The sequence below is a fragment of the Lethenteron reissneri genome, chromosome 11, assembly GCF_015708825.2.
Source record: "Lethenteron reissneri isolate LAM-NWPU_2019-01 chromosome 11, ASM1570882v1, whole genome shotgun sequence".
Classification (NCBI taxonomy): domain Eukaryota; kingdom Metazoa; phylum Chordata; class Hyperoartia; order Petromyzontiformes; family Petromyzontidae; genus Lethenteron; species Lethenteron reissneri.
In genome coordinates this window covers 11917262-11939759 of record NC_083789.1, presented here as the reverse complement: position 1 = coordinate 11939759, position 22498 = coordinate 11917262, and the positions used below count along the sequence as shown (strand labels likewise).

Sequence of the window (22498 nt, the reverse complement as noted above, 5' to 3'; positions counted from 1 at the left end):
ACACGCGTGAACACACCTAGTGAACACACCCAGACACGCGTGAACACACCTAGTGAACACACCCAGACACGCGTGAACACACCTAGTGAACACACCTAGACACGCGTGAACACACCTAGTGAACACACCTAGACACGCGTGAACACACCTAGTGAACACACCCAGACACGCGTGAACACACCTAGTGAACACACCCAGACACACGTAAATACACCTAGTGAACACACCTAGACACACGTGAACACACCTAGACACGCGTGAACACGCCCAGACACGCCCCAGATGCAGGTGAACACTCGTGAAGCACGCCACAGTCGATCCACTGCTGGATGACAACTCCTCCCTAATCCGTCGCCATGTGGCGGTCCTGTGAGTGCCACGATCCACGCAGCGCGCGATCCGACTTCCTCGCTCCGTCTCCACGGAGTCGGACCTCTCTGGGGGCCCGTCCCCTGCCTGCCTGCCTGTCTGCCTCGGTCAGTGGGAGCGTACTGCGAACATCAGCGCAAGCAGGTGATGGTCGTGGTGGCGGAGGATGTTCGTGACGGTGGAGGTGATGGTGGTTTTTTTTGGAGGTAACAATGGTGGTGGTGGTGATGTGATAGGAGCTACTGATGGAGTTCGGTGAGGATGATGGCGAAGGTCGTGATGAAGTTGAACGTGATGATGGAGTTAGTGATGGTAGTGATGTTGGTGGTGATGACAGATGTGATGGTGATGATTATGGTTGTAATGAAGATCGGTGTGATGGTGATAATGGTGGTGGTAGATGCTGATGATGATGATGTTGATGGTGATGATGGTGGTGATGATGGTGGAGATGTTGGTGGTGATGGTAGATGGTGATGTTGGTGGTGATGGTAGATGTTGGTGGTGATGGTAGATGTTAATGATGATGTGATGTTGGTGGTGATGCTGTTGATGGGACCACTTTACCCTGGCCGCCTCGCTGCTGCTCCACTGCACGCACGCGCCATGGCCCCGACCCTGACCTCGACCTTGACCTCGACCCCTAAGGCGCGTGGGGGGTCACGGGTCCCGCGGGGGTCATCCCAGGACCCCCCTCCCCCACCCGCCACCAGGGCCCGGGGGTCACGGTGGGGGAGGGGAGGGCGAGGCGGAGAAGGGGGGGGGGGGCGAGGGGGCGAGGAGAAGGAGCGGAGAGGGGCACTGGAGCCGCTTCCGTCGAGCATGAAGTGGAGAGAGTAGCAGAGACCCAGTGCGGGAGAGAGCGTGCGGTGGGGAGAGCGTGTGGGGGGAGAGTGCGTGGGAGAGAGCGTGCGAGGGAGAGCGTGCGGGGGAGAGCGTGCGGGAGAGGCGGGGGAGACGGGAGAGCGAGGGGGGAGTTTCGGTAGAGTGAAGGGGATGAGAGGGGGGGGGCGAGGGGGTGATTAGGAGAGTTGTGGAAGCGGTCGGCGAGGAGGGAGGGAGGGGGGAGAGGAGTTTGAGATTTGCTGGCAGAGCCGAGGGTCCCGGGGAGGGGCGGGGAGATGAAGGAGGGAGATGGGGGAGCGGAGAGGGGGAGGGAGAGTGACACGGGAGAAGAGAGAAGGGGGGAGCTGAGGGGGGGAGCTGAGGGGGGGGGGAGCTGAGGGGGGGGGGGGAGCTGAGGGGTGGAGCTGAGGGGGGGAGCTGAGGGGGGGCTGAGGGGGGGGAGAGCTGAGGGGGGGGGAGCTGGGGGGGGGGAGCTGAGGGGGGGGGAGCTGAGGGGGGGGAGCTGAGGGGGGGGGAGCTGGGGGGGGGAGCTGAGGGGGGGGGAGCTGAGGGGGGGGGGAGCTGAGGGGGGGGGAGCTGAGGGGGGGGGAGCTGGGGGGGGGAGCTGAGGGGGGGGGGCTGAGGGGGGGGAGAGCTGAGGGGGGGGGAGCTGGGGGGGGGGAGCTGAGGGGGGGGGGAGCTGAGGGGGGGGAGCTGAGGGGGGGGGGAGCTGGGGGGGGGAGCTGAGGGGGGGGGGAGCTGAGGGGGGGGAGCTGAGGGGGGGGGAGCTGAGGGGGGGGAGCTGAGGGGGGGGGGAGTTGGGGGGGGGAGCTGAGGGGGGGGGGGCTGAGGGGGGGGAGCTGAGGGGGGGGGAGCTGGGGGGGGGAGCTGAGGGGGGGGGGAGCTGGGGGGGAGCTGAGGGGGGGGGGAGCTGAGGGGGGGGGAGCTGAGGGGGGGGAGCTGGCAGGGGGAGTTGAGGAGGGGGGAGCTGGGGGGGGAGCTGAGGGGGGGGGGGAGCTGAGGGGGGGGGGCTGAGGGGGGGGAGCTGAGGGAGGGGGAGCTGGGGGGGGGAGCTGAGGGGGGGGGGGAGCTGAGGGGGGGGGAGCTGAGGGGGGGGGGGGAGCTGAGGGGGGGGGGGAGCTGAGGGGGGGGAGCTGAGGGGGGGGAGCTGAGGGGGGGGGAGCTGGGGGGGGGAGCTGAGGGGGGGGGAGCTGAGGGGGGGGGAGCTGAGGGGGGGGGGAGCTGAGGGGGGGGGGAGCTGAGGGGGGGGGAGCTGAGGGGTGGGGAGCTGAGGGGGGGGGGGAGCTGGGGGGGGGAGCTGAGGGGGGGAGCTGAGGGGGGGGGAGCTGGGGGGGGGAGCTGAGGGGGGGGGAGCTGAGGGGGAGGAGCTGAGGGGGGGGGAGCTGGGGGGGGGAGTTGAGGGGGGGGAGCTGGGGGGGGGAGCTGAGGGGGGGGGGAGCTGAGGGGGGGGTGAGGGGGGGAGCTGAGGGGGGGGGAGCTGGGGGGGGAGCTGAGGGGGGGGGAGCTGAGGGGGGGGGGAGCTGAGGGGGGGGGGGAGCTGAGGGGGGGGGGAGCTGAGGGGGGGGAGCTGAGGGGGGGGAGCTGAGGGGGGGAGCTGAGGGGGGGGAGCTGGGGGGGGGAGCTGAGGGGGGGCTGGGGGGGGAGCTGAGGGGGGGGGAGCTGAGGGGGGGGAGCTGAGGGAGGGGGAGCTGGGGGGGGGGAGCTGAGGGGGGGGGGGAGCTGAGGGGGGGGGAGCTGAGGAAGGGGGGGAGCTGAGGGGGGGGGGAGCTGAGGGGGGGGAGCTGAGGGGGGGGAGCTGAGGGGGGGGGAGCTGGGGGGGGGAGCTGAGGGGGGGGGAGCTGAGGGGGGGGGAGCTGAGGGGGGGGGGAGCTGAGGGGGGGGGGAGCTGAGGGGGGGGGAGCTGAGGGGTGGGGAGCTGAGGGGGGGGGGGAGCTGGGGGGGGGAGCTGAGGGGGGGAGCTGAGGGGGGGGGAGCTGGGGGGGGGGAGCTGAGGGGGGGGGGAGCTGAGGGGGAGGAGCTGAGGGGGGGGGGAGCTGGGGGGGGGAGTTGAGGGGGGGGAGCTGGGGGGGGGAGCTGAGGGGGGGGGGAGCTGAGGGGGGGGGCTGAGGGGGGGGAGCTGAGGGGGGGGGAGCTGGGGGGGGAGCTGAGGGGGGGGGGAGCTGAGGGGGGGGGAGCTGAGGGGGGGGGGGGAGCTGAGGGGGGGGGAGCTGAGGGGGGGGAGCTGAGGGGGGGGAGCTGAGGGGGGGAGCTGAGGGGGGGGGGAGCTGGGGGGGGGGAGCTGAGGGGGGGGGGGGAGCTGAGGGGGGGGGGGGAGCTGAGGGGGGAGTAGGAGAGACGGGAACCCGGGCCCAGAGCGGGTCCCCGCGTCTCCTGCACAAAGCGAAACCCACAGAGCGAGAGGCGGCGCGACACGGCGATACAGTAGAGGTGTGTGAGAGAGAGAGAGGGGGGGAGTGTGAGAGAGAGGGGGGGAGAGAGAGGGGGGGAGAGGGGGGGGGAGAGGGGGGGAGAGGGGGGGAGAGGTGGGGGGTGTGAGAGAGGGGGGAGAGAAGATAGTATGTGTGTGAGAAGGGAGAATGAAAGAGTGTGTGTGAGAGAGAGGGGGAGTGTGTGTGAGAGGGGAGCGTGTAAGTGCGTGTGTGTGAGAAAAAGTGCGTGTGTGTTAGAGAAAGAGTGTGTGTGAGTAAGGGAGAGTTACTGTATGTGATAGAGTGTCAGATAGAGGGTGTGGGGAGCGGTGGTGTAGTGGTGAGCGCACTGCGCTACGATCCCGGGCGACCCGAGTTCGATTCCCGCTCACGGGAATCGAACTCGGTGACGATTATCTGAACCGGTCCTGGGCCTCCCCTAGGTCGACTCAGCCTCAAATCAGTACCTGGTGCGATGTGTGATCATCGCCACGAGGGAGACAAAGGCGGCCGGGCATGGTGCTGGCCACCGGCCCCTTCGTGTGCTCGCTAACAGCACGCGTCAGCCTGTGCACGGCTGTTCAGTGACCCACAGCCACTCTTGGACATGTTCACCGTCTAAAGTCTCTCATCTCTGCACCGCAGTGAGACCCACATCACGTTCAGCCGAGCTTGGAGCATTGAAGAATACTCTGAGGGAGGCCGGTCGGCCGAAACGTCAGGGACGTTTTCATTTCAGCACGGGCAATGCAACGCGCGTGCTTGTTGTTGGTTGTAACGAGCCTCGCTCGTGTCTCCACGTGGTCGTCCCCTCGTGTGTGTTGGAGGTGACCCCCCCCTGCCCACCTATGCAGCCACCAAAGACAAAGATCGCCCGTATAGCCTTTAACAGACTGTTGGGGCAAGTGCTGTAGCACCTACGAAGGCCGGCACGGCACACGAGCAGCATCGCGCCCGACCGTCTTTGTCTCCCCCGTGGCGATGTTCACACACCGCACCAGGTACTCACTTTAGGCTGAGTCGACCTAGGGGAGGCCCAGGACCGGTTCAGATGATCGTCACTGGTGACCGTGAGCGGGAATCGAACCCGGGGTTTCCGGGTTAGTAGCGCAGCGTAAGCGCTAACCGATGCACCACCGCTCCCCACGCGTCACCCCTCCACTCCTCACACGCCCCCTGGACTCCCCCCACCCACCCGCCCCGCCTCCAGCCGCGCCCCGTAGCGAGATGAGCCGTGGCCAGGTGCGATGGGGGGGGGGGAGAAGCCACGGACACAATTGACGACGAGTTAAAGAGAAGCAGAAGCGTTAACGGAGGCGAGGGGAGTCCTCCATCCAGCGGTGGGTAGACAATGGCGAAACTATGACGACGATGGTGGTCGTGCGTGGCGAGATAACTGGTTGTGTTTGATGAAGTGAATCGTGGTTGATGATGGTCGTCATGATGATGGTGGTGGTGATGATGATGCCGCTGATAATGATTGGAGAGGATTGATCGGTGGTGATGATATTAATGATGTATGGGTGATTACACTGTATAACACTTTTTTGTTCCTGGGTAGTAAGTGTTATTTCCTATTTGCTTATGCCTCAAAAGTACAGAAAATGGCTATTTTTCCCCACAAACTTTGCTTTTGTGACCAGGATAGTGATATTTCGAAATTTACCTATTTTCCAGAACATTCCAGATAGATTCAGTGTTGAGTAAACTTGGAGTAACTTCTATAACATTCTAGAACTTTCCAGTAATATAAATAGTAGCATAAATACAGGGGCCTTAAGCCCACCAGTTCAGTTTAGTTCCAGCTGCCTAAGTGGATACATGTACAAGGCATATTTCGGCATGCCTGTCGGGCATCAAGACAAACCCTGGGCACCTCATTTCACCTGCGAGCAATGCAAAAAAATACTCTGGAAGGTAAGATGGACAATTTTTGCTCGGAATTTTATGTTATCAAATTTGTTACAATTAAAAAAATTGTAAGTTTAAAATTTAAAAATGTTTTTTTTAATTTTCAATGTTATTGAAAAAATATATCATACATGAAGAATGTTGCGATAGTCTCTTACACATTAGCCATGGGTGAAATAAATGTATTTTTGTAGGATGGTACAAAGGGGAAAAGAGAGCCATGAAGTTCGCTATCCCAAGAATTTGGCGGGAACCCACTGACCACTCAAGCAACTGCTACTTCTATATGGTGGACCCTTCCAAACGTAGGACTGTCAAGAATGCACCTGCTATCACATATCCGGACCTTCCTTCATCCATCGCCCCGGTGCCACACTGCCATGAGCTCCCCATACCCACTACTCCGGAGAGAGAGCAGCCGTCTTTAGAAGAGAACAGCAAGCCGGAGAGCGAAGAAAACATTGTAGATGCAGATGACAATTCCAGAGGTGGAGCTGAGGAGAGAAACCCAAACTACCCCAACCAAAAATACCTCAACGACTTGATCAAAGATCTTGGTCTCACCTAGTCCAATGCCGAGCTTTTGACGTCTAGGCTCAAGCAGTGGAACTCGTTGGATGAAAGAAGTGTGCAAGTCGCAGATCAGAGAAAGTGTCACCAACCTTTTTGCAGCTTCTTCACCTGTCAATATGAGCTCTGCTTCTGCCACAACATGATCAGTCTGTTCGAGGCAATCGGAATCGCCTGTAACCAGAATGAGTGGCGCATCTTCATTGACAGCTCATCCAGGAGCCTCAAAGCCGTGCTGCTCCATAATGGTAACAAGTATCCGTCTCTTCCCCTGGCTCACTCGGTGCACCTCAAAGAGGATTACAACAGCATCAAAACCTTGCTGGACGCCTTGAAGTATGATGAGTATGGCTGGGAGGTCATCGAAGACTTCAACATGGTGGCATTCCTGATGGGTCTCCAAGGCGGTTTTACCAAGTTTCTCTGCTATGCCTTTGGGACAGCAGGGACACCAAGGCGCACTACCACAGGTGGGACTGGCCACAGCGGACCGAGTTCTCTGTGGGGAGGAACCACATCAAGTGGGAGCCACTGGTGGACCCCCCAAGGTGCTGATGCCACCACTGCACATCAAATTGGGCCTTATGAAACAAATTGTCAGAGCTGTAGATAAGGAGTCGGCAGCCTTCAAGTACCTTCAAGATTTCTTCCCTAAGCTGTCTGAGGCAAAGGTCAAAGCCGTTGTTACCGTCGGACCACAGATAAAGAAGATCCTGGAGTGCAATGAATTCCCCAAGAAGCTCACTAGTAAGGAGAAAGCGGCTTGGAACAGCTTTGTCGCAGTGGTTCGTGGCTTCCTGGGCAATCACAAGGTCGAAAAGTACGTGGAGCTGGTTGAGACTGGTGAAGAACTACGGCATAATGGGCTGTATGATGTTCCTCAAAGTCCATATCCTTGATGCCCATCTTGATAAATTCAAGGAGAACATGGGAGTGTACTCGGAGGAGCAAGGCGAGCACTTCCACCAGGATATACTGGACTTTGAACGCCGCTACCAAGGACAGTATAACGAGAACATGATGGGAGACTACATTTGGGGGCTGATTCGTGAAAGTGATTTACATTATAATCGTAAATCTCGAAAAACTATTCACTTCTAAATCTTTTGTAGTAATTTTTATTACTTTAGTATAAATACATGTACATTTTGATTCATATGTTGTTTTTCGCCCGTTTTCTAATTGAAAATAGGTACATTAAAAAATGTCACTGTCCTGGTCACAAAAGCAAAGTTTGTGGGGAATAATAGCCATTTTATATAATTTTTAGGCATAAGCAATTACGAAATAACACTTACTACCCAGGAACAGAAATTGTGTTACATAGTGTTATTGATCAGTAGTGGTGTTGATGTTGCGTGATGATGCCGCTGCCAATGATTGCTGCCGCTGCTGATGATGACTCCCTATCGGCCGTTCTCCTCTGACGAACGCGTCCCAGTCATCCGTGCCCTCGACTCCCTGCCCCTGTTAAAATGCAGAACTCGATAGCCTTCCCCGACTGCCTTCCTCCATCAAATACAAATTCAGCGTCTTCAGATGCCGTCGCATTTACACGCCGCGCACACTCCGAAGCAGTCTAATTGCGCGCTGCGGACTTGCACAGACTGCCACGCAGACCCGCAGACTCGCACAGAGACGCGTGGCTTTGCTGGCTATGCACGTGGCCGTCTGTAATCCGGCACTGCGAAGGGCGGCAGCGAGGGTTGATGTGATGGATCACCACCGCACACACACGCGCGTTGTGAGACTCCCTTCCCCGTGGGTGGGCGTCGAGGAGGTGGTGCCGTACTCCTGGGCTCTGCCAGGAGAAGGCGGTACGGCTAAAATGTGGACTCCACCTGTTCCGTCTGCATGGGATAGAGCGTTGCCCCCTCGCACGCGTGGGGTTTCTCCGGGTGCTCCGGTTGCCTCCCAACATGTAAAAAACTCATCAATTGGCCGGTAACACCTTCATATGTAGAGGACCGAAGATCTTGGGCAATTGTTGTGAGTGCTGACTGCTCACCCCGTGGCTGCTGCTGCCTTCCTGCAGCTTCGTCAGTGGTTCCTTCGCTTGGCGCCTCTGAGGCGTCCTCTCTGTCTGAGTCGTCCTCTCTCTCTCCAAGTCGTCCTCTCTCTCCAAGTCGTTCTCTCTCTCCGAGTCGTCGTCTCTCTCTCCGAGTCGTCCTCTCTCTCTCCGAGTCGTCCTCTCTCTCTCCGAGTCGTCCTCTCTCTCTCCGAGTCGTCCTCTTTCTCTCCGAGTCGTCCTCTCTCTCTCTCAGAGTCGTCCTCTCTCTCTCTCTCAGAGTCGTCCTCTCTCTCTCTCAGAGTCGTCCTCTCTCTCTCCGAGTCGTCCTCTCTCCACGAGAGCGACGAGTGAGTGGATGTCACGCTGCTCTGGAGGGCGCAGCGTGGCAGGTGGGCGGGGTTCTTGCTCATTGTACAATCAGCGCGCCCGCTGCTGTGGATGTGCAGCATCGTAAGCTGCGATCATATTCACACGCTGCTGCTGCTGCCGCCGCCTAAATAAACAATGGCTTATTGTCGACGGCGCTGCTGCAATTTTTTTATTATTATAATTATGATTGCTCAGTGATGATTATTATGATTAATCAGTGATGATGGTTGATTGATCAGTGATGATGATTATGATCGGTCAGTGATTATTACTGATCAGGGATGATTATTATAATTGAGTAGTGATGATCGATCAGATATGATGATTGTGATTGATCGTCGATGATTATCATCATCGCCGATCAGTGATCATGATCGATCCGTGAGTGATGAAAATTGCTGATGATGATCAATCAGTGGTGGTGGTGTTTCCTGCTACTATCTGATGATGATGTTGACGATGATGGTGATAATTGTTGATGATGACTGATCAGTGGTGATGTTTCCTGCTACTATCCGATAATGATGATGTTGATGATAGTGATAATTGTTTATGATTGATCAGTGGTGGTTATTGTTGATGACCGATCAGTGGTGTTGATGTTTCCTGCTAACATGTGATGTTGATGATGGTGACAATTGTTGATGATGACTGATGAGTGGTGGTGATGTTGATGATGATGGTGGTGGTGACTGCTACCGAATGTGTCTCGATACCCGAGCAGGTTAGCGCTCCACGCGGGACCCCCGTGCGCAGCTGAAAGAGGCCCTGGGCGGGAACGTCGCCACACGAACGTCACTCACGCGGCTGGCCAAACGTCCCATGAACATCCCATGAACATCCCCAGTGTGGCAGGAGCCGCCTCCAAATAACCTCTCGACACTCAGACATCGAAACTTTCCCGACGACATCTAAACACGCACACGCACACACGCGCTTGTCTGTGTGTGCGTGCGCGTGTTGAACTTAGCGGTGGTGTGGTGGTTAGCGCTGCGCTACGAAGTTCGATTCCCGCTCACGGCCAACACTGGTAACGATTATCTGAACCGGTCCTGGGCCTCCCCTAGGTCGACTCAGCCTTAAACGAGTACCTCGTGCGGTGTGTAAACATCCCCACTAGGGAGACAAAGGCGGCCGGGCGTGGTGCCGGCCACCCACCCTCTCGTGTGCCGTGCCGGCCTTCGTAGGTGCTCGCTAACAGCACTTGCCCCAACAGCCTGTTAAGGCTCTATGGGGGAAATCTATATAGTTTTTTGTTCAACTTATTTCGCGCGTCTCCGATTAGCACGGTCGGCTACGTGTATGGTGCGAAAGAAGTTCAACATACACGCGGTAAAGCCGCATTGTGATTCGCGGATTGGGAGCGGTGGCGCGGTGGTTAGCGCCGCTGGGCTCCGAAACGGTGAGTCGTGGGCTCCGGCCCCTTCACCAACGCTCATCGACTCGCGTGGTGAAGTATGGCGACGCGGAGGACAAGGAGCCACCGCGGAGTGACGGCGGAAAAGCTCCGCATGGTGACCACAAGCACAACCACCACCACCACAACTCAAAAAACAACCACCATAACCAATAACCACGACCACCAACCACAACTACCACCACCACAACAGCTCCAAAACAACCACTATAACCGCAACCACCATAAGCGACACCGTAACCACCAATAACCACAAACAACCACCACCAGCAGCAGCAACCAGCAGAGTCAACCCTCGCATCAGCCCCGTGCTGGAATTCGCTCGCGCGTTACCGTGCGCGAACGCGCGTTCCCCTCTCTCGTCCCCCCTCTCGTCCCCTCTCTCGCCCCCTCTCTCGCCCCCTCTCTCGTCCCCTCTCTCGCCTCCTCTCGTCCCCTCTCGTCCCCTCGCCGGGGTCCTCACCGGTCCGGGAAGGGGGCGAACCCCATGCCGAAGGAGCCGTTGAGGGGAGTCATGGAGCCCGCCGCCAGCGCCGAGCCATCGCCGGCTAAGAGCCCGGCGGCCGTGCCGCTCGCCACCGCGGCGTCCGCGTAGTCCGGGAAGAGGCGGTGCATCCCAGGGACTGCGCGCTCCTCCCTCCCGCTACCGCTCAGCCCCGGCTCACGAAGACCGGGAGCCCTGGCTCAGGGAAGAGCTCGTGGCTCATGAAGACGGGAGACGCCTGGCTCGCGGAGGGAGCGTCCTGGCTGCTGGAGAGAGCGAGAGCTCGTGGCTCATGGAGACGGAGCGGCCTGGCTCATGGAGATGGAGCGGCCTGGCTTATGGAGATGGAGCCGCCTGGCTCATGGAGATGGAGCCGCCTGGCTCATGGAGAAAGCAAGACTCGTGGCTCATGGAGAGAGGAGGAAACGCCTGGCTCACGGAGCGTCGTGGCTCCTGGAGAGAGCGAGAGCTCTGGATTATGGAGAGGGAGGGGAGAGTGGGAAGAGGGGGGGGGGGTAAAGGCTCAGCACGACTCAGCGCTGCCCGGGGGCTCACGAGTCAGAGCCCCAGCGGAGGCACGACCGCTGAGCCACGACCGCGCTCCGGGCAGCGCGGCGAGGTGTCGCGTCTCGCATCGCGCGCCCCCAGTCCCTCCCCGGACTCCTGCCGCTACCGCTACTCTCCTCGCTGTTGTATGTGCGTTGAACTTCTTGCGCACCGTACGTAGCCGCTGCTGCTGCTGTAGTTGTTGTTGCTGCTCGAGTAGTTGTAGCTGCAGCTGCTCCCGTGTGTCGTGGTAGTTTGCGACCGCGACGCTGCGTCGTCTCTGCTGTCGGGCTGCTGCTGCTGCTGCGTCGAGACGGGGCGCGCGAGATGAGCAGCAACACGCGGGGCCCTCCTCCTCTTCCCCCGCCTCCTCCTCCGCTGCCGCTGCTCTCCAGGGTGAGGGTCAGGGCCGGAGCGCGTGGTGCCCCGCGCGGGGCGGTCGAGGAGTGGAGAGAAGTGAGAGGGAGACAGAGAGAAGGGTGGGGGGGGGGGCTCGTGGTGGTGGTGCGGGAGCGTTAACACGCAGCGCTCGAGATGAGCCAATGGGCGGTTCCTCCTAGCATCTCCCCCGCCCCGCCCCTGGGTTCCACTGACAACGTGTTGCACGTGAATCCATGTGCAGCATGTGATGGGTGTGTGTGTCAGTGCGTATCTGTCTGTGTGTACGTGGGGAGCGGTAGTGGAGCGGGTCGCGCGCTAAGCTACGAACCTGGCGACCCGGGTTCGATTCCCGCTCACGGCCAACGGCGGTGACGATAATCGGAAACGGTCCTGGGCCTCCCCTAGATCGACTCAGCCTTAAATGAGTGCCTGGTGCGTTGTGTAAACATCGCCAATGGGGAGACAAAGGCGGCCGGGCGTGGTGTTGGCCACCCACCCCCTCGTGTGTCTTGTCAGCCTTCATAGGTGCTCGCTATCAGAGCTTATGGGGGGTCTTTGTCTTTGCGACTCTGTGCGCGTGTGTGTGGAGCGGCGGTGTACTGGGTAGCGCACCGCGCTACGAACCAGGCGGCCCGAGTTCGACATCAGTGGCGAATATCCGAACCGGTCCTGGACTTACCTTAGGTAGACTCGACCTTAAATGAGTACCTCTGTGCGATATGTACACATCTTCACCGGTGAGACAAAGGCGGCTGGGCGTGGTGCTGTCCACGCCACCCCCTCCGACTCACGAGGTGGGATGGGGGGGGGCGAGTTGGGTGGGGGGACTAGGTGGTGGGGGGGGGGGGCGAGGTGGTCTCGGTGTCGGCTGCCTCGCCGTTGCCCCCCCCGACCCCGCACCTCCGGCGATCTCGGTTGGCGTGCGGACGTTGGCGACAGCGGCGCTCACCTGGTGGTTGACGCGGGGTGAGCGTGACGAGGGCAGCTGGCGCGTCATGAGCACGGTCGGTGCACCCCCAAACCCCATTAGTTACACGCGGCTGGGTTGACAGGAAGCTTCGAGGCATGTCAATCAAACTACAGCGGGGCCCCCACAATCTCACACAGCCGCGACTCACGCGACTGCACTTGTTTTTCCTAAACTTGTTCGTCCGTTCGCCGGTTGCCCCCCCACCCCCACTCCGCCACAAAGGTGCACGACGGGACAGGAGAGTTGTTTGGCGGCTGCCGTGAATATGCGAGTGATTTCATGAGTCCATCTGGTCGATAGCCAGAGTCGCTTCTGCAACGACGACTTCGGCGCACACGCAGACTCATCTGCCCACATTGGCATCATATATCGTCCAATTGTTCATGCATTCATTACATAAAGCATATATATGTCACGTGTACTCTATACGATACTTTCATTCTATGCAATGTGCGTGGTGGTACTGTGTTTAAAAAATGACAACATTAAAATCCCTCAACGCATTTGTCAATCACAAAAAAAGCGTTGTTTCGGCAGCTCAGTGAGGGGGGCCTTGCCTGGGAGAGTAAACATTATTGTGAAAATAAAAATACAGGGTGCTTCTAAACATGTTTTTAACACTTGTGAGAATTTGCAACAATAGCACAAGAAATGTGCCTCCTCCGGGCTCTAGAGACCACCTGGAGGAGATTCGAGGCAACGCGTTGACAATGATGGCGTGCAAGTGGAGACTGTGACTTTTTGAAGCTATGAACATACATTTGCTATCATGTTACAGTGTATTATCCGTTCTTTTTCCATTATAAACGAGAGTCCCATGTAAGTGTGAACATTTTTTGAAGCACCCTGAATAATAAAAACAGGCGACGGAACGGGTAAAAAAACAGACGAACAAATGAACAAACAAACACACAATTAGATCAATGAACAACAAATAATCAAACACATTTACAAGTAGATACATGAATAAACAAACACGTCATTAAATAAATAAGCAAACGAATAAATAAACAAATAAACAAACAAACAGTATCTCGCAGATACGCGACGCGGCCACCCCAATAAACCCGACCCCAAACGTTCACTTTATTTTGACAGAGTCCCCTTCATACCCTCCCCACCACCAGAAAATAAAAAAAATCGCGGGCGCATTTTTTGCTTCTTCTGCTGCTTCTGATGCTGTTTCTGCTTCTTTTGCTGCTGATGCTGTTTCTGCTTCTTTTGCTGCTGCTGCTTTTGATGCTTCTGATGCTGCTTCTGATGCTGTTTCTGCTGCTTCTGATGCTTCTGCTGCTTCTGCTGCTGTTTCTGCTGCTTCTTCTGCTGCTTCTTCTGCTGCTTCTTCTGCTGCTTCTGCTGCTGCGGATGCGGCGGCACGCGCCGCGATCTTTGGCAGGCGACGGCCGTCACGGGGCCGCCGCCGTTTGACAGAAGCCGCGTGAGAGACCGTTGGGGCGGGGGGGGCACTGACGAGTTAAATAGCGGGGGGCTGGGGGATGGGGTGGGGGGGTTGGGGGGCTGAGGTGGGGGGGGGGGTTGGGGGGCTGGGGTGGTGGGGCCACTGACGAATTAAATAGCGGGGGAGGGGGGCTGTGGACGGGGGGGGGGGCTGGGGTGGGTGGGGGCTCGTGACGGGGGCGCTGGGGTGGGGGGGGGGGCTGGGGACGGGGGGGAGCTGGGGTGGGGGGGCTGGGGACGGGGGGGGGGGTCTGGAGTGGAGGCTGGGGTGGGGGCTAGGGGGGTATTGGGCGTTGGTTGATGGCATCGCGGGGTTTCCGTCGCTGCAAGAGGTCGCAATCCCCCTGGGGTCCACATCAGCCGTGTGAGCGAGGAGTGAGCGGTGGTGCAGCGGTTAGCGCGCCGCGCTGCGCTACCCCGCGAGCCCGAGTGCGATTCCCGCTCCACGGCCAACATCGGTGAGGATTATCTGCATCGGTCCCGGGCCTCCCCTAGGTCGACTCAGTCGCAAGCGAGCACCTGGTGCGGTGTGTAAAACATCGCGATTTGGGGAGGCAAAGGCGGCCGGGCGTGGTGCTGGCCACCCACCCCCCTCGTGTGCCACAGTGCCGGCCTTCATAGGTGCTGCTCGCGCACAGCACTTACCCCAACAGTCTGCTAAGGCTACACGGGGGATCTTTGTCTTTGATGTTTTCATAAAGAGAGAGATTCCAGCCGCCCTCCAATTCACCAGTGGATTAGGGCTTTCGACCAATGCCATATCGGCCGTGGGAAGTTAAGTTTTTTAACGTGACCATACTTCACCACGCTGGTCAGTGCCGGTTGGGTGCGTGTGTGGCAAATTTACGTAGCTCCGCGTGCCCTCTGACCCACAGCCCTGCCCCCTAAACATCTACCCCGCCCTCCAGTTGTGGGATTAAAATGTAGGTTGAGTGTTTGATGGGATGGATCACTGCATGGATTCCCACCGAAGTGGAATGCCTTTTGCAAAGGCAACAGGGATGCGTGCGTGTGCACGTGTGTGCTGTGGGGAGCGGTGGTGTAGCGGTCAGCGCTACGCTGCCCTTACGAACCCGGCGACACGGGTTCGATGGTTCCCGCTCACGGCCAACACCGGTGACGATTATCTGAACCGGTCCCGGGCCTCCTCTAGGTTGACTCAGCCTCAAACGGGGGTACCTGGTGCGGTGTGCTAACGTCGCCACTGGTGGAGACAAAGGCGGCCGGGCGTGGTGCTGGCCACCCACTCGCGTGCCACAGTGCCGGCAGCCTTCAAAGGTGCCACTCCGCTAACAGCACTTGCACCAGCAGCCTGTTAAGCTGTACAGGGGGTCTCTGCGGCTCACGTAAAACGAAAGCGACCCCGGGGGGGGGGGGTGGGTGCGTGCTCGATGGCCGAGAGAACCCCCCTTGCTAAACCCCCGGGGCCGGCACGTGTTGTTTGCTGAAACCAAATGAAGCGATTTGAACGCTTGGCTCTCGGTTGGTTAAAATGGAAGAGTCGTCGTGTACGTCGAGTATACAAGAAGTATCGTGTGTTGGTGTCATCCGTGCGGCGTGGTGCTGGCCACCCACCCCGCTTCGTGTGCAACAGTGCCGGCCTTCATAGGTGCTACTCGCTGTCAGCACTTGCCCCAACAGTCTGTTAAGGCTATTATACTGTCGGGGGAGAATGTGTCTTTGTGTCACCCGTACACCGTGGGGCGCGGTAGTGCAGTGGTTAACGCGCTGCGCTACGAACCCGTCCACCCGAGTTCAATTCCGACCAACGTCAGTGACTGGACCGGTCCTGGGCCTCTCACCAAGGTTGACTCAGCCTTAGAAATTAGCTCATTGTGTGGCGTGAAACCATCAGCACTTTAGCATTTGGGCGACAAAGGCGGCCGGGCGGCCGTGGTGTTGGCCACCCACCCCGCCACGTGCCCTGCCGACCTTCATCCGTGTCTCTGTCACCGTGCAAGCATAGCGCGCCGATGACTGCAGCGGCAATCGCCACCACCATCACCATTATCGGGCGCGCGCAGCGTGTAACGGCGTGCGGCGCTTGCGAGCGAGAGACGACGCAGGGTGGACGCGTCCGTTGCATAGCAGAGTCCTTTATTAACCCGACACAGCAGCAGCAGCAGCGGACATGCATAGGGGGTGCGAGGGGGGGGCAAGGGTCTGGGTCGGTAGAGTACCCACACACACACAGACTGGCAACAGCGACACAGCGAAGAAGGGACACGCGAACACAAGTTGCGCGACGTCTGTACACGGCCGTATGTACACGGAAACGCGCTTCTGTCGAGAAGAAGACGAAGAGAGACGAAGGCAACGGGACCTGCATTCACCTTGGGGCCCTTCTCTCTACGGTGGCCGAGGAAGGCACGGGGGGGGGAGGTGGCTACACTTGAGCGGGGGGGGGGGCTCTGTTATATTGTGGGTAGGGGCGGGGGGGCTCTGCTATGTAGGGGGGGGGTGACCTTTAATACGCGGGGTGGATCTGTACGCAAAAGGCTCGGCAATTTGGGGGAAGAGGCTCTGGACCTAATTACCCAGGGGAGAGCCACGGGATTCGTTTTGTGTGTATTAAGGAGGCTCCTGCCTGCTACATTGGGATGCTCGTGGCCAACGCCGAGGGCAGAGACTGCGCGCGGTGGGTTTAGCTACGGGGAGGTCACCGGAGCGAAATCCATTGCAGGACACGGGCGAGAGAACAAACACGAACTCCACGGAGAGAACTGGCGCCTTCAATTTAGAACTATGATGGGGGTTTCTGATATGGCCGAAGATTTGTTTATATGGGAGGGGGAATTGGTGGGATGGGGGGTGGAGGTGGGGGGGAATTCACCGCGTGATGCCCCCACACCCCCTACCGCTCGACACCACCACTCACAGGGGACGCGGCACTCGCGAAGTCTGAAAATGCGAAGGGGGGAGGCAGAGCGGAAGAGGCCTTCAACTTGGCAGCGGAGAGACGATGGCTGTGACGATGATTGTGATGCCTCTGGTGGGCCACGCTTTTCACGCACAGCTCAGTCACTGCAAGAGGCCCTTCTGCAGTGCCTGGCCACGCTTCAACACAGTGGTGTTGGTGGTGGTGATGATGGTGTTGCCAGGTCATAAGATGCCTTGCAGTGACAACATCGTTTGCGGGCCGTGCCTAAAGTTGGGAGACCCCTGGTGGCCCCGGCTAGACGGGACATCAAGTTGGCCCACGTGGCCGTAAGTTTCTCCACCGCTGGCTTCAGAGGAATTATCTGGGGGGAGGGGGGGGGGCAATTCCACTGCAAGGAAGTTAATTGATCCACACACAGACGACACCTCGGGCTGAGACCAAGAACCCACGTGGAGACACGTGTGTGTGTGGATTGGGCCATGCGCGCACACGAGTGTGTGTGTGTGGATGGGTCCATGAGCGCACGCGTGTGTGTGTACGTACGTATGGAGGCGCAGTGGTGGCTCAAACCGCTGCGCTACGAGCCCGACGACCCGAGTTCGATTCCCGTTCACGGCCCACATCCGTGACGATTGTCTGAACCGTTTCTGAGTGCCTGGTGCGGTGTATAAACATCGCCACTCGGGAGACAAAGGCGGGCGGCCGTGGTGCTGGCCAATCAACCCCTCCTGTGGCGTGCCGGCCTTCTTCATAGAAGCTCGCTAAGAACACTTGCCCCGACAGTCTGTGCAAGGCTATACGGGGGATCTTTGTATGCAGGTGGCGCCTTTGCCAGTCATCTCAGTTTAACCCGTAACACCTGGGGGGGGAGAGGGGGGGGGGCTCCTGCCAGCGATGGCCTGAAAGTGCACCTAGCCTGGTACAAGCACCGTGATGAAGTCACCGTCACTTAGTTGAATGCAGGCGTTGTTGTTGTTGTTGTAGTATTTGTTGTCTTTGTGTGCATGCAGCAGGGGAGCGGTGGCGCACTGGTGAGCGCACTGTGCTGTCATCCCGCTCGTCCAAGTTCGATTCCCTGGTACACGGCTATCATCAGTGGCAAGAATTATAAACGTCTCCTGGGCCTCCCCTAGGGCGTCTCAGCCCTAAACGTGTTCGTAAATATCAACACGAGGGATACAAAGGAGGTCGGACGGTGGCAATGGCCACACCACCTCCTCGTGCGCCGCGGGCGTCTTAATAGGTGCTCGCTCGCAGCACTTGCCCCGAGACCAATTGTAAACGAGCTACATGGAACACCTTTGTCTGTATGAGGGTGGCGGCGCCCCCCCCCCCTCCCCACCGCCGCTAGTTGTTGTTAGAGGTTCACGGCTCGAATTCCATCGGCCGCCCCTGGTTATTACCGCGGGCACAACAATGACGTCACAGGGGTTCCCCGTGACGTCATTGGCAAGAGGCGGGGCCATCGCGTGCCGGCCGCGGGCAGGGGGTCCACGTCTTTTGTCAAATCGGTGAACCTCGTCGCACGTGAGTCGATTGGGATCTTGCCCACACACACACACAGCTGCAGCCACAGCCCCCCCCCGCCCCTATCCCACCCCCACCCGCTGGCCTGACCTATTGTGGTCTCACCTGGCTAAACAAAACCAACGGAGGCCTGTGTGTGTGTGAGAGCGTTGTGACCAGAGTTTGATTCGTGGCCAAGAGCGGCATTTGCCCCAACAGTTTGTGTTGACCTTCGTGTGTTCGTATGTACCCGTGTTGGCGTGTGTGTGTGTTTGAGTGATACTTACACCAACCAGATACACCGGTATGGGATATCAATACACCTGCTCAGCCATCAGTGCGATTAACTGGGGGTGCCAGAGCAGGGCATGGATGGTGGTAATGGGGCCTTGGTGAATGATAGTAATGGCCATGATGATGATCATGGTGATGGAGGTGATGATGGTGATGATGGCGATGATGGTAATGATGGACATGATGGCGATCGACATGATGGAGGTCGACTCAGCCTTAAATGAGTACCTGATGCGGTGTGTAAACATCAGTTCCGGGGAGACAAACGCGGCGGGGCATGGTGCTGGCCACCCACCCCCTCGTGGGCCGTGTCCACTAACAGCACTTGCCCCAACAGTCTGTTAAAGGCTATACTAGGAAGCTTTGCCTTTCTGTGAATGTGCATCTGTGTTTGTGTATCCATGACCGTGTGCAAGTGAGGGGGTTACCTCCAGGTTGTATACATCAGCAGAAGGTGCGATTACAGCCAAATCCACAGACACACACTGATACAGACACACAGGCACACACACAAAGATACACGGGGACGCACACACGCACACGCGTGCCAGCGCCCACTCACGCACACGCACGCTATTTCGAGTAAGCGCAGCACCTGGTTTCTGGCCGTGCCGGACCTGTGCGGCGAGGGCCCGCGGGCGAACACCGCTCGATCTACCGCTCGCGTCGTGCGGCATCGCTACACCGCACGGCTCGGCACGCCTGCACAACCCAGCGCACCTGCACAACCCAGTGCACCTGCACGGCCCAGCGCACCTGCACAACCCAGCGCACCTGCACAGCCCAGCGCACCTGCACAGCCCAGCGCACCTGCACAGCATAGCGCACCTGCACAGCCCTGCGCACCTGCACAGCCCAGCGCACCTGCACAACCCAGCCCACCTGCACAGCCCAGCGCACCTCCACAACCCAGCGCACCTGCACAACCCAGCGCACCTGCACAACCCAGCCCACCTGCACAGCCCTGCGCACCTGCACAGCCCTGCGCAGCTACCGCGCGCTCTCCCCCCTGCGACCATGCTCATCGGATGGAGACGACGACCTGCACCAACGGGACGCTCCGCTCCCTACGCACGATTTCTCCGAGGCCGACGTTGTTGCCGCCCCTCCGCCCCCCGAGATGAAATTCGCGAGTGCGCGATGGGGGGGGGGGGGCGGCAAGGCCGGTCGGGGCAATCCCTTGCAGGGGAGGGGTCACGGAGGTAGCGGCCTGGAGGGTCCGAGGGTCCTGGCCACACCGCCTCTTCCACTCCGATCTCCGCTCCTCCCCGGGGGTCGAGGTGGCCGTGGCCGGCTCGGGTCATCGCGTCGTTGGGACCTGCCGGTTGAGAATACGTGACACCTCAATGAGGGTAAGGATTGCCACCTGAACCATCGTTTTCCCCAGGGATCGTCCTTTTGTTGCGTGAAGTAGCCGTCCTGGGAAACCTGTAAGTGTTCGCGCAAAAACATTCAACGTTTTGGTTTTTGTCATTGGGTGTAGCAATAATAATAACAATACGAACAATAACGCGCCACTATCACTCCCCTCATCGTGAGCATATTCGCCCGCGCGTGGATACTGCCCCGGTGTTTTGCACCACGAAGGTGACGACTCTACCTTGCCGTGGAGGTGCTGGCCTTTCCTCGGCCTTGTCCGGTGGTGGTGGGACTAGGGGCGGGGGGGGGTGGGTGGCCGGCTCGCCCTGACCCCTCCCCAGGGGTTGACACCACAGCGGGCGAGAGAGAGAGGAAAGAGGAGGGGGGGGGGCCCACTCAGGGCACCGACGCGGCTAATGGAGCGCGCCAATCTCCCATCTGGTGATCGCGGCGGAGCACCATTAAGGCAACAAGGCCATTAGCCCCGCAGATTGTGCCACGGCCGGCCCCTTTCCATCATCTCTCGAAATTGACAGCGGCGCGCGGAGCTCGGGAGGAATTAAATCCCCGCGCCGGCAAAAAAATTATCCCTGCGCGCTTTTAATCCGAGCAGAGGAAAAAAAAAGATGTATATAAATATATAAAATATAAAAACTCCAAATTGTGCAGCATCATCGCTGGCGCGGTTAAATGAGATTTCGCCGTTCTTGTTGCTGCTGTCGCAGCTCGAGTTGAGGAGGGGGCTTAATTTGTTTGTTCGCGTAACGTCTCCGCACAGGTAACAACAACAACAACGACGACAACCACAACAACAACAATAACCACAACAACGCCTACAACTACAGTGACGACAACAATAACTACTAGGACAACAAAAACAACGACAACAACATCTACAACGACCACAACAACAACGGCCACAACAACAACTACCACAATAACAACAATGACCACAACAACAACAAGCACCACCACCACCACAGTAACGACGACGATGACAATGACGACGACCACAACAGCAGCCATAGTAACAGGAGCGAGGTGGGCGAGTGGCAGGCTGGGTTCACGTTGGCCATGTCAGAGACACCGAGACACCAACCCACAGCTGTACACGAGGGGGTGGGGTGGCCAGCACCACGCCCGACCGCCTTTGTCTCCCCAGTGGCTGAGTCGACACCGGTGTTGGCCGTGAGCGGGAATTAAACCCGGGTCGCCGGGTTCGTAACGTAGCGTAGCGCTAACCGTTACACTGCACCACTATACGTAAGTTCGCGCACACACCCACACGTATATTTAATTCGGTGCTTTCGTTGAATTCAGCTAATTTCTACTCTTTTGAGAAATAAAGAAAACAACAACAACGAATGAGAATAGGTTTTCCCCTTTTTTCTGGCAACAAAACAGGTGTTAAGATGTCAAAACACAAAACTGGCACCTTTTACAATGAATCATGTCTGACTTAACCACAACACTTGTGGTCAGAATGCAAACAAAAAACTAACTCTGATAATATATGCATTGTCTTTGAAACTGATTGGTCCACACCAGAGACAGCTTTCTTTTGAGCCTCGTCTCAAAACGGTGTTAGACCAGAGGACGCCAAAAGGTGTACAGCACAAAGACAATGCACTATCAGAGTAATGAAGGCTCGGGGTAGAGCATCTACATCAGGGGTGGGGAACGTCCGGCCCACGGGCCGTATAAGGCCCGCGAAATCATTTGGTGTGGCCCTGCCAAGGCAACCGCAGGCGGGACTCGAAATTCAATCAATCTAGGAGCAAACCTGGAAAAGCAGTTGCGAGTAGCAGCATCATCAATACCAGCTAACATCACACGCCTCGCCAAAGAGAAGCAGTTCCAGCCATCGCATTAGGGGTGAGTTAATGAAATGTTCGACCAAATATAACAGGCAAATTTTTAAGTTGATAATTTTGTATGGCCCGCGAATGATGTTATACATATCCAAATGGCCCTTGGCAGAAAAAAGGTTCCCCACATCTGACCTACATCATGGGACCTCCTTTGCCAGTACCAAAATATGAAAATATTAAACAACAACAACAAACCCCATTGCTTTGTTCACCGCTCTGGAACATTCGTGGCCAGGCCCGTGAGACGGTGACGCCTCCGCCCACCGTGCACCACCACACACACGCAGGGCGGAGGGACCTCGTCAGTAGCTCTGTGACGTCACCCATAACGGGGTGGGGGCAGGGGGGCTGTTCTCCGGCACAAGGCGGTGCACTGCTCTCCGCGAGCCGTTGCAGTGGAAATTCCTTCATCTCGTGCCAACGTGGCCGCTCACCCCCAGTCAGCCGCACAACTGGAATATAATTTGGCGCAAGGCCAAAAAATATAAAAATGTTTTTTTTTACATGGAAGTGAAAAACCTAATCCTCTCGTTGCCGTCCGCGGTGGCGGCGGTGGTGGTGGCCCCCTCCACCCCCCCCCCCGCGTCTGCGCGACACGCGGGGGGGGGGGGGTGTCGCCCCGAGCGCAATTCTTGACGCTCCTCCGTCGTTGCCCGGGGCGAGGCGGCCCTTCGTCAGCAACAAAGAGCGAGCGGGCCCATCAATCATCGCCGGTGGGAAGAGTCCGAGAAAGAGCGAAGCCGCCCCCGGGGCGACGAGGGGTAGGGTGAGGCCCCCCCCCCACACCTCCTCTAGTGGGGGGGTGGGGGGGGTTCCTCACGATAGTGGCACAGCCACCGCGGGTCCC

At 58.5% G+C, this 22498-nt stretch overlaps 2 protein-coding genes across 8 annotated transcripts in view; both read right to left on the bottom strand.

Moving 5' to 3' along the window:
* LOC133341460 (neuronal PAS domain-containing protein 3-like) overlaps positions 1 to 11476 on the bottom strand; it is a 67408-nt gene extending 55932 nt beyond the window's left edge. Inside the window, exons 1-2 of one of the 4 annotated variants that reach the window (XM_061550112.1) lie at positions 11104 to 11242; positions 10365 to 10856 (exon numbers count right to left, since the gene is read on the bottom strand). In XM_061550112.1, the coding sequence (XP_061406096.1) occupies positions 10365 to 10516 (152 nt within the window). In that variant the 5' untranslated portion in view covers positions 10517 to 10856; positions 11104 to 11242. Of the gene's footprint in view, positions 1 to 936; positions 1166 to 10364 lie in introns of those variants that run through there. The other 3 variants (XM_061550114.1, XM_061550111.1, XM_061550110.1) reach the window with 3 other exon arrangements.
* Positions 11477 to 15911: 4435 nt separating this feature from the next.
* LOC133341456 (A-kinase anchor protein 6-like) overlaps positions 15912 to 22498 on the bottom strand; it is a 124212-nt gene continuing 117625 nt past the window's right edge. For all 4 annotated transcript variants that reach the window (XM_061550102.1, XM_061550105.1, XM_061550103.1 and 1 more), the window contains one exon: positions 15912 to 19739. Coding sequence is in view for 1 of the 4 variants with exons in the window: in XM_061550105.1 (XP_061406089.1) it covers positions 19722 to 19739 (18 nt within the window). In the remaining 3 variants the exon portion in view is untranslated. The remainder of the gene's footprint in view (positions 19740 to 22498) is intronic.